The sequence below is a fragment of the Heterodontus francisci genome, chromosome 4, assembly GCF_036365525.1.
Source record: "Heterodontus francisci isolate sHetFra1 chromosome 4, sHetFra1.hap1, whole genome shotgun sequence".
NCBI lineage: Eukaryota > Metazoa > Chordata > Chondrichthyes > Heterodontiformes > Heterodontidae > Heterodontus > Heterodontus francisci.
The window spans coordinates 186,982,651-186,994,114 of record NC_090374.1 but is presented as its reverse complement, the minus strand read 5'-3'; the positions used below and the strand labels follow the sequence as shown (position 1 = coordinate 186,994,114).

The following is an 11,464-nucleotide window of genomic DNA, read 5'->3' as shown; positions in this document are numbered from 1 at the left end:
CTCGCCTCGGAACTCTGTATGGAGTTCCGAAGGCGCGCGAGCAGCGTTCGGAGTTGGTAAAATCGGCGTGCAATGTCCACCGCCTGCAGGTAAGTATATTAGGATGTAATTTAGGTTCATTTGAATATTTAGATGAAGGGCCCACCATTAGGCAGCGGAGGGGCTCCACCGAGGTCTGATAATATGCGACATGCCCTTCTCAACGTCGCGGGTCGAGGCGGGCCTCTCCCGGCAGCATTTTACCGGCTCCTGTGCCGCGTCTCATGGTGTCGAGGGGCCGGTAAAGTTCAGCCCAGTGTTATTAAAAATAAAACCCTGTTACAGTAAGACTTGGTGAAGGCTGAAAGTGAACCCTAGACCTCTTTCTCACCTGGTCGTAACAAGAGCTAGAACTAAAAGCAAGTCTTTAAAAGTAGTTAACTACAAGATGGAGATACAACCGACAATATGATTTCATCATTGATATAGTTTGAAAAGTTAACAGGGTGCATTTTTAATGAAGTGATCATTTCATCACTCACAATATAGGAGGACTGGACATTATCTACTTGTATTATGATACAGTATGATGAACAGTATTACAGATGATGTATTATTTCATCAAAAATGGTCACAGGAACAGTGTTTAGCTGACAATCAGTATTTACATGGTAACAAGGGCAAAGATTTCAGTGGAGTTTTTTTAATGCTGTCATGCTATATTTGGCTACCTGTATGTTCTGGTGCGACAGGTGACACTGGCATTATATACATTGATTCTTAACACCAATGATTTTCATAGATTTCAAATACAGCATTAGATTTACTCTGCAGCCATCAATGGCTGCAGAAACAATCCCGCAGTTCCTAGAACACAAACCAACACAAAAACCCACAGGAATATTCTGTCAATCACCAGAGCCACATATTTCCAATCATCTTCCACCTGCAAAACACAAACAGAGCACATTATTACCTACCCACTTATTTCACAAATGGGATAGTTCATAGCTCCCAGAACCCTGCCATGCTTAGCTTTTGAGCTTTAGAAATGGAACAGGAAAAGTTGATTTATAGAGATAGGGAAGAAACAAAAGCAGCAACATATAAAGGGAGCATCTTTTGTGTCGTTTTATTACTGAAAATAACCCAATTTGCCTGAAGCTCTATATCCAAAGTCTTATCCTGTGACATTTTCCAAGATATAACTTTAATACAAAGACATGAAATTAAACAAATGAGTTACTAAATAGCAAACAAATCAACATCAATATGTATTTTAAAGTGTAGCCACTATTGTAATGTAGAGAAACACAGCAAGATGTCACTGCAGCAATGAGATAAATGACCAGAAATAATCTGTTTTTGGTGGAGTTGATTGAGAGAGAAATATCTGAGAGAACAGATGGGACACCATTTTAACATTTCATCTGAAAGACAGCACCTCTTGCAGTGCAGCATACCCTCAGTACTGTACTAGAAGTGTCAGCCACTATTTACTTCTCAACCACTGCCACAAAAGCAGACTATTTCTGTTCATTTATCTAAGGCATGGGTACATAGGAACAGAAGTAGGCCATTTAACCTCTTGAGTCTGTTCAGTCATTCCATGAGATCATGACTGATCTGCAACATAAATCCCCAGAGCTGTCTCTGCCCCATACTCAAATTTTTGGGAGTTTGACTTGCCTCACACGCTTCCTATTAGTTTGTCTTACAAAAGTGTAAGTTATACTCTGGGATAGGGACCTCTGCTGCAGTTACTAGGCTGATTCCTGGGATGAAGGGGTTGTCTTATCAAGAACGGCTAAACAGGTTAAGTCTTTATTCATTAGAGTTTAGAAGAATGAGGTGTGATCTTATTGAAACGTACAAGATTTTGAGGGAGCTTGACAGGGTAGATGTTGAGAATATGTTTCCACTGGTGGGGGAATCTCAAACTAGGGGACATAGTTACAGAATAAGGGGGTCACTCATATAAAACTGAGATGCGAAGAGTTTAGTGACTGTCTGGAATTCTCTACCCCGGAAAGTTGTGGAGGCTAGATCACTGAAAGTATTTAAAGAGGAGGTAGATAGATTTTTGAAATATCGGAGAGTTGAGGGCTATGAGGAGCTGGCACGAAAGAGGAGTTGAGGTCTGGGGCAGATTGGCCATGATCTTATTGAATGGCGGGGCAGGCTTGAGGGGCCAAATGGCCTACTCCTGCACCCATTTCTTATGTTCTTATACTTCAGGTGCAGTTTGACACTCATATCAGTGTTAAGAATAGTGACCAAAGTGAATTATATTATTCTGTAGTCAGGGCGAAAGCAAGGTGCTGAGCATGTGTTCTTAAATTCATATCCAGAGTTCTTCTGACTAGTCTCTAGCTGGTAATGCTAGAAAAAAAAACAGTGGGATCGCAAAGGGAAAGACCACCCTTTTATCATTACAAACTTAAGGGAGATCTAGTTGGTCATTACGAATGTATAAGATGTGTTTTTTTAAAGCTTAAGGGTTGGCTTTCCCCTCTGCAGTTACACTGCAAATAGCACCAAGCTAAAGTGATGGGAGTGGGTACCTTTTCTGGGGTTCACAGAGTCCAAACACATTGTTGAAGTGATGCTGGTTCAGCTGCAACTGAGCGGCATAAAACGATTTGCGCTAAAACAAACATGTAGCACAGCTCCACGGCTAACTTTAAAATAATCGTGTGCTGTGACTGCACGACTAACTTTTCGAAAATGGGATTTAATTTGTTGAAGGATCTGAAAAATAACTCCATCAATCCTTCCCTGCTGACTGTGAAAAATCTTTGTCAGCTGCTGTTTCTAAAGTCGGTGCACTCAAAGTTGCATTGTGATTTACTGGTCTGTTTGTGCAGTTCTGACAAGAAGTAATTCAGCTGATTAATTATGCTATCTCTTGGTTTGGTCAGACTTATTCACATGTACCACTGTTCGCAATGAACTGCAAAGTGACTCGAATGATAGCATTGAGCTACGTTTAACTGGAAACTTTATCAAGTGAACCAAAGAAAGCAGTTCAGTTCTCCAATTAGACCAAGGCTCTTTTCTTATTGTCAACAGATTCCTACTAAATATAGAGCACCAGATATACCCAATGGGAAATTTTATGGTCTCTTCCATGGTGGGTTTGGAGACGGGGAGAGCATAAAATCTGGTGGGATGGTGGCCACCTTCCCACCTCTGCCTAAGTTAATTTTGGGGCAGGAAGGCCTGTGAATGGCCTTCCCACCCCGCTGCCAGTTGAGGCCCTTAACTGGACAATTAATGCCCAATTAAGGGCCTCTTCCCGCTGCCGCCGCAATTAGCCATGCAGCGGGGAGCCCTGTTACTGCACAGGAAGCACAGGACAAAAAAAACATGTAGGCTGCCTCCCGGCTCGTGGGTGGGAGATCCCTCGTTAAAAGGCACAGTGCCTGAAACAGGGACCTGGCATCGGGAAGGGGTGTGGCTGAGAGCCACCTCTCTGCCCTTGCTAATAACCCCCTATGTCCCCCCCCCCTCCTCTGCATCCTCTACCCTGTGAGACTCCTCGCAACCTGACCTACCTGTGGCCTAAGTCCAACAACGCTCCTGGGTCTCAGGTAGGTGCTCCATTGGCAGCAGCCACCACCTCTGCAGTGGCACTGCTCAGTGGACTAGCTGCTAGCCTCTGATTGGCTGGCAGCTCTGAGGGCGGGGCTCAGCGCCAGGGTCCTTGATCCCGTGGAAGGTTCGCCGCTGTCCAGTTAAATGCCTAATTGGCACTAGATTCGGAGGGCCTTCCACAGAAGAGATGACACGGGGTTCTCGGTATCACCTTTTCTGGACGTCGCGAACCCCGTCGCCAGCATAAAATCCCGGCCAGCGTTTAGATGAAAAATACAAGAAGGAAAACAATTGCCCACATTTATTTTTCTATTTTAAACCCAAGTGCCCATTAATTCCCATTGCCTGAAAAAAATGTGCAGAAATATGTTAGCTACTGAAGGCCTTTTATACTGCCTTGCTCTGAAAGAGGACAGCCTTGGCTCAGTGGCGCATTCTCACCTGAGTCAGTGGGTTGTAGGTTCAAAAATCACACCAGAGTCTTGAGTGCCTAATCTAGGCTGGCAAGTCAATGCAGTGCTGAGGGAGTGCTACACTTTCGGAGGTGCCTTTAAGCCCTGCATGGGGGTACTTAAACCCTGTCTGCTCTCTCAGGTGAATATGACAGATCCCACAGCACTATTTGAAGAAGACCAAAGGAGTTTTCCCCACTGTTCTGGCAATATTTATCCCTCAGCCAACATCAATAAAACAGATTATCCGATCATTTATCTCACTGCTGTTTGTAGGATCTTGCTGTGTGTAAATTGCTGCTGTGTTTCCCTACTTTACAACAGTGATTACACTTCAAAAGTAATTGATTGGGTGTAAAGTGCTTTGGGACATCCTGAGGTCACGAAAGGAACTATGTGAATCCAAGTTCTTTCTTTAAAAGGTACAGAAAATGTGTATAATGCAATCAGATTGAAGTACAGTAATTCATTTAATCAAGGTTAATGGGCCAATATGTTTATATAACTAGTATGTTTTTAAAAGTAGAGATGGATAGTGAAATGTTTGCCTTTTGTGCCAGTTTCACTGTTCACTTCATTGCTCATCTGATTGACGCTGTTCATTAATCATTGGACCGTGACACTCCCATCTGCAACAGACACCACACCCCGAGGTCTAAGCTAAGAGTGGTTATAACTTTTTGATTTTCTCGGTGACATCCAATAAATAAACAGATCTCATAGCATTTGCTACAAAAAGAGCTAGCTCACCCACATTTACCCTGCAAGCACTGAGCTTCCCATTATTTGATTTAGAAACAAACAAACAATCAGGACATTTCACAAAGAGGTATATCAATATCAGGACTTACAGAAACACACAGAAAATGACCTGGTTTAGTATTGAAGGTTGCCAAAAATAAGGTATAAATACACAAATATAAAGTTATTAATGTAATACAATAAAAGTATAAAATACATATACACATAAAAATATAAACACATTAAGATATAACGATGTAAATACAGAGAAGGACTGTGAATGTTTGGGGATGATTAATACAACTGCAGTTCAATTCCTCTGTTCTGATGAACAAAAGTAAAATAGCAGTGGGTTACAGTTATCTGCGCGTATTTTAGGTTGGTTTTGGGACTAAGGGCAGATTGCAAAAGACCATCTGCAAGGTGGTATTTCTATTATCCATCAACAATCCTAAAATTACTCACCACTTGGTGACATTATTGTGACACACAGTTCTTTTTCTTTCAAGTAATCTGTATTTTTTCTGCCATTTAGGTTGAATTTTGTCTTGGGTGAATGGACCCATTTACAGGCACTTATGTGACTGGCACTTCCCATTGGAATAATAGAAACTGGGGTGGGTGGTGTGTGATTGCCTTCCTGCTTGGGATCAAATTTATGTTTATTTATTCTTCATTATAGAACATATGCTAGCTGGGATATGTAAGTTGGCCTCCATGTTATAAAAAGTGTATACATGCACTGGAAAAGGTGCAAATAAAATTTACAAGATTGTACCAAAACTGAGAGGTTATACCTATCAAGAAGGACTGAATAGGCTGAGGCACTTTTCTCTAGAAAAGAGAAGGCTCATTGGTGGCCTGATAGAGGTCGTTAATGTTATAAAAGGGCTTGATTGAGAAAATGTTTTCATGATGGGGGAGATCAAAACCAGGGGCCATAGATATAAGTTAGTCACTTAAAAATACAGTAGGGAATTCAACAGAACCTCCTTTATGCAGTGAATGATTAGAATGTGGAACTCGCTACCACAGGGAGTAGTTGAGATGAATAGCATAGATGTATTTAAGTGGAGCATAAACACTGACGTGAATCAGTTGGGTTGAATGGCCTGTTTCTATGCTGCGAATTCTATGTAATTTGAAAGAAAGAAGCAAAGCAGTAGGACTATTGAAATTACAGTACCTAGCTTTATTGCTTGCCATTAAGCACAGTCACACCTGGGATCTCTACCTACCTCTTTGGCTGCATTCTGGCTCCTCGTGTTTTCTGCAATGTACTTGACACTCTCTATAGCCTGTCGAATTTCATCAGAAAGAAGCGAGACACCCAACAGAGTCTCAAGTGACTGAGGACTGATGTGTCTGCCAATGTTACAGGAAGCAGCATCACTGGGCTCTTTGCAATACTGGCAGGGGTATTTTGGCTGGTCTTTGTTGAACCCGAAGTCATCATGTTCCAGATAATTGGTGCAGTTTGTTTGGGGACAGTTAGCTTTCCTTTGCCTGCTCCTTGAGGTTTCAGCTTGCTTTTCATCTAAAGGTCTTCTCATCAACATCACTCTGGGCAAGAAGTGCAGGAAGACCCTCCGCACCCACCCTGGCATGATGTGAGTAGTTGGAGTTCGATAGTGGACATTTAGGACAAAGACTGTTATAACGATAGACAGAGTTACGAAAATCATTGTAAATAAGAGGTACTCGCCAATCAGAGGAATCACCAAGGAGGTGGAAGGGATAGTTTCAGTGATAACCAGCAGAAATACCGTCAAGGAGAGGAGGACGGATATACACAAAGTAACCTTCTCCCCACAGTCAGAGGGCAGATAAAAAACCAGAACAGTCAGAAAGGAGATCAACAGGCAGGGAATAATCAGGTTGATGGTGTAAAACAAGGGCAGTCTTCGTATGTAGAAGGAGTACGTAATGTCCACATAAATTGCTTCACAACAATTATACTTAATGTCATGTTTATATCCAGGAGCGTCGATGATCTCCCATTCACCACTCTCCCAAAAGTCTTTCAGATTTACTTTGGACCCTATGATCGCTAGGTCAATCTTGGCTTTATCATGGGACCAGGATCCAAATTTCATTGAACAGTTCTGATAGTCGAAAGGAAAATAGGTGATGTCCATTGGACAGGAGCTTTTAAAAATAGCAGGAGGTATCCAGGTAACTGTGCCATCATATTTGAGTAGCGCTTTGGTTTTGTCTTCAACCTGGAAATCCCCTACTGCACTGCAAAGGAAAAAGGTCCAAAAGTGGTCAGTGCACCTAGAAAATATCTAGAGAAACAGTGATTAAATACTTGCATCAAATTAAAGCACTAGTTCCCATTTAATGGTCATGTGAAACTCACTTGTTGTACAGCACAATATCTGGTTTCCATATTTGATCAGAAGGAACTCTGATGGATTTGATCCCATCATAGTCGACTGGGTTCCATCGCAGTTTGTAATCATTCCAGATCTGTTAGAAGCACCCAGGGAAGAATTGGAAACATTGTGTTCATTGTAAATATATGCAAGTCTGTTTATCAGCAGCAAGAGTATTTACTAGGCACAACCCACCATTAATTTACAGGAATGTTTAAATACTTGATTTACTTCACAACACATGCAATAGTCATTCACCCAAAAAAAGACAATAATCTGAAAATAATGAAATCATAATCCAGTTTTATAGATGGTTCTAAGTAGAATATTAATAAAGTTGTGATGGTAAATATTGTAATGATCAGTAAAAGAGTTATGCTCCCAAAGGGGAGAAAAGCTAAACCTTGCATCTGCAGAATCATAGTTCAGCATCTTTTAATGACACCACTTGCAGCTGGGGAGGTGATAGTACTTCACGCTTCTAGGTAGTTGAGCATAGAATATACAACAATAGGTTTGAGATATTTAAATCATTAGCTTGTCTAACTGAAACAGTTTCCACACAATTGAAAAAGTTCAACTAAATGGGACAATCCCATAGGTCTCATATTATCTACGATAGCACTTGTCCCTTTGAATGTGAAGGAGGTGGTCGGGTGGGAGATGAGCAAATGTCAGATGAGTAAAGTCAAATAATGTTCATTTCCTCACTGTACACGTGATGTTCTGATTCTCAGTATAAATCTCTACCGTTAACCATAATATAACAATGATAGCTGCTCAAGGTCTTTCAGCTGGATCAAACTTTAAAGACCTGCATTCAGTAATCATTTACTATAATATAAAATGTCTTGAATGTTTTATTATTGTAGATACTACTTTTAGTGTGGATTTATACTGCACCAAACAAACTGATGGCGAATTGCTCTGTAGTTGTGTTAGGTTTGCAGAACCGATTTACACTGATGCTTCCAAAACTTGATCTCACTTTATGGGTTTAAATTATCCCAAAGTCAGTTGGATTGATTACGGAATCCTGGATCATATGCATATATGGAAGAGCATTGCATTTATGAACGATGGAACAAATTTCCTACATTAGGCAATTTTATCAGTCGTGCTCCTTTTCCAGTTTGAATTCTGGAACCCATACTGCAGAAGACCGAGTTGGAATCTGCAGTTCAGGTGTGAAACAAGCAGCTGCCTCGGGTTTCTATTTTTATGGTAGACACTCTACAAAAGCAGTGTGATAGCTGGTCTCAGTCTTTGTACAGCACATATCAACTTCAACATAGCACAGCAGACTGGGTTGTTGCAATGCTAAAACTAGTGTGTAAACACATCCCTTATACTGCACTGCCAATCCAAAACCAGTAGTTGCAGAGTCTGAAGCACAAAGATGACCCAAATCAGACTGCGGGCGATTGCTTGCCTCCTCTCACCATCAGGGAGCACGGCAGATGGGTACTGACAAGCACGCATAGATCTAGCTTTCCTGTTTCACGTTGAGAGGAAGCTGAAGGCTTTGTCGGCTTTCCCAGAAAATTTAAAACAAGGTCCAGCACCAAGTTTCTGCAATGATCAGGGAATCTAACTGGCCATCTGAGCACTGTACAAGGCCAGCTCCACACTGGACTGGAGGCTGAGTGCTGTGATGTAGTGTAGGAAATGGGTGAATCTCACACTGCTTGGGTTTGATGGTCAGCGATCAGATTGGGGCTTGACGTCTGAGACATACTCTCACATCAGTGGGCACCTGAAATTACCTTGCTTCAATGTAATCGTGATGTTATAGCTACATCCTAACACATGTCTAAACAACTAAGAATTTCTTGGAAGCACATAAGCCTACAAATTACTGGTGAAATATCAGCAGATGAGCACTAAATACATTCATATGACATTATCTTATTTCTATACTGATGGAGCCTTTAACCTGCTGAAACAGTTTAACACCAGACTTAATATAATACAGAGGAATGACATGTCATTGGATTAAGCATTGGTCCACTAATATTGCCAACAATAATTACTAGTTTATTGGAAATTATTGAAAAGTATATTTCGAACAGACATTGGGACCAACTTTAGCTCCCTGTTAGGCAACGTCTCAATTTTAAAATTCTCATCCTGGTTTTCAAATCCCTCCACGGTCTTGCCCCTCCCTATCTCTGGAATCTCCTCCAGACCTATAATCCTCCAGGTTATCTGCGCTCCTCCAATTCTGGCTTCTTGTGCATTCCCGACTGTAATCCCTCCACCACTGGCGGCCATGCTAAACTCTGGAATTGCATCTGAAAACCTTTTCTTCTTTAAGATGCTCCTTAAAACCCACATCTTTGGCCAGCCATCTGTCCTAATATCTCTTAAGATGGCTCAGTGTCAAATTCTGCTTGATAACACTCCTGTGAAATACCTGGGGACGTATTACTATGTTAAAGGCATTATATAAATGCAAGATGTTGTTATTGTATTCTTTCACAGAGAGAAATTTATAATAGTCTACCAGTGAAGGTAGCAGATGTAGAAAACATTGTGGAGGGAGAATCAGAGTAAACGTTTCAGGTCGATGAACTTTCATCAGAAGTGATCATTGTCCTGAAACATTAACTCAGTTTCTCTCTCCGCAGATGCTGCCAGACTCGCTGAGCATTCCCAGCATTTTCTCTTTTTATTTCATATTTCCAGCATCTGCAGTATTTTGCTTTTGTAGAAAGCACTGTGCTTATTTGAGTACAATTCAAATAATGTTGGGAGAGTTGATGCCCCAGAGGGATAAGATTTAATGGATGGAATGATCTTTACTATCTTTGACTTTTTTCCCTCTTTCCTTCGAACGCTCTTCATAGAATTATACAGCGTAGAAGGAGGCCTATTGTACCAAGAGCTGACCAATTAGTCCCACTCCCCTGCTCTTTCTCTATAACTCTGCAAATCTTTACTCATATTAGCTCTGTATCATCTGTTGCAGCTTTCAAAACTGGTTCCTTTCAAACAGCCGTGTCCCCAAAACAAATACTGCATGTTCTGGTACTGTGTGCAGTGTCCTCATCTTGAACTATTAAAATGCAGTGAACCACACACAATGCTTTTATCCACACGGTTCTTCAAACAGTCGAAGAGAATCTGGTTTTCTGCTGCGACTCTGTCAGTACTAATCTCAAAATGCAATCTTTTGCTTTTGCTGATTGAAGTGGGCTGTGATGAAATTAAGGGCTAGAAGGGAATCAAGTTCTCAGACTCTGGGAGTAAGTGAATAGCTGAAATCGCCCCTGGTTCGCGTAAATGAGCAACTAGATTAGATGAAAGTACACGGGCCCGAATGTTACAGTTGTTGCAGTAAGCATTTAGTACTCTGATGTACAGCGCATCTGGGACAACTTACATGTCGCAGCCAAAGATTTGTCTCCATTATTTGGTTGACTTCGTCCTGCCAAAGAGGTAATTGAAATGAAACGAATTACACTTAAAAATAACAGCACTGTCCAAAAACACACGTACAGTAAGTTCTAATATAAGGCGCACTTCTGCAGTCTCTCCCTTACCACTTTGACCAGCTGAGAGATGGAAATCTCAAACTGTACTGTGACCGGGTCAGAAACATTCTCTACCGGCCTGGTGTACTGGTTATATCGGCGGAATATCCTCCGGTACAGCCGTTCTTCCGCTCTGGAGGAAAAGCAACCTGCACATACACACCAATAACAAAACAAAATCCGTTTACAAGTAAAGGGTGCAGAACGGAAATGCACCGGATCCCACTTAATTAAATCTGTAATTTGCAAACTATATCAACAATTCACGTAATAATTCGGTTTTATACCCATAATAAGCAGTCATTATGCTTGCAATCTATATTTTATGTTGTGGATAATTAAATCGTGTCCTTACCGTGTATAAATAAGGGCAAAACAATAAGGATTAATGGATGCGGTTTCCTAACACTTGTCATCTGTCTCTCCCTTGCGTGCGGAAGCGGCTGCAAGAAGTTGAGCTGCTGAAGGTAGTTCAGGTCGGAAGGGACGTTCACACGGACTCTCCAGCTGGACTATGCCGGCCACTAGCTCCAGGCTGTGCTCCCTCCTTCAGGTTTGAGTTCAGTTTGGGGCTCCTCGCCTCCTGTCAGTCACGCTCAAGCTACCCCGCCCGCGCTCCTCCCCCAGCGCCAGTACTGCAGGCGGCAGGGCTGAACGGGGCGTCCCCTTGGGGAGAAAGAGCTTCACACCAACAAACACTCACAAGGTTATCCCCCTTTTGGATCAGCATCTCACTATTCTGCCTGGACAGATGTGGGGTAGGATTTCCTGTGGGAGTGTA

The 11,464-nt window shown here is 41.8% G+C and overlaps 1 protein-coding gene across 1 annotated transcript; it reads right to left on the bottom strand.

Annotated features, from left to right (window-relative positions):
* Positions 1-571: 571 nt before the first annotated feature.
* chrna6 (cholinergic receptor, nicotinic, alpha 6) lies at positions 572-11,221 on the bottom strand. Its single transcript, XM_068028959.1, has 6 exons — positions 11,039-11,221; positions 10,693-10,832; positions 10,533-10,577; positions 7,132-7,241; positions 6,008-7,010; positions 572-925 (listed from the first exon to the last, which is right to left on the bottom strand). The coding sequence occupies exons 1-6, from the start codon at positions 11,097-11,099 to the stop codon at positions 803-805; spliced, it is 1,482 nt and encodes a 493-aa protein (XP_067885060.1). The 5' UTR covers positions 11,100-11,221; the 3' UTR covers positions 572-802.
* Positions 11,222-11,464: the final 243 nt, after the last annotated feature.

What these genes read in the sequence shown, in the direction of transcription:
- chrna6 (XM_068028959.1), bottom strand. Translation starts at nt 11,099, where the DNA reads ATGACAAGTGTTAGGAAACCGCATCCATTAATCCTTATTGTTTTGCCC. An exon ending in CAAATCTTTGGCTGCGACAT is followed by an intron (nt 7,242 to 10,532) that starts GTAAGTTGTCCC and finishes TGCTTCTAACAG; the next exon opens with ATCTGGAATGATTACAAACT. An exon ending in GCCAGAATGCAGCCAAAGAG is followed by an intron (nt 926 to 6,007) that starts GTAGGTAGAGAT and finishes TGTGTTTTGCAG; the next exon opens with GTGGAAGATGATTGGAAATA.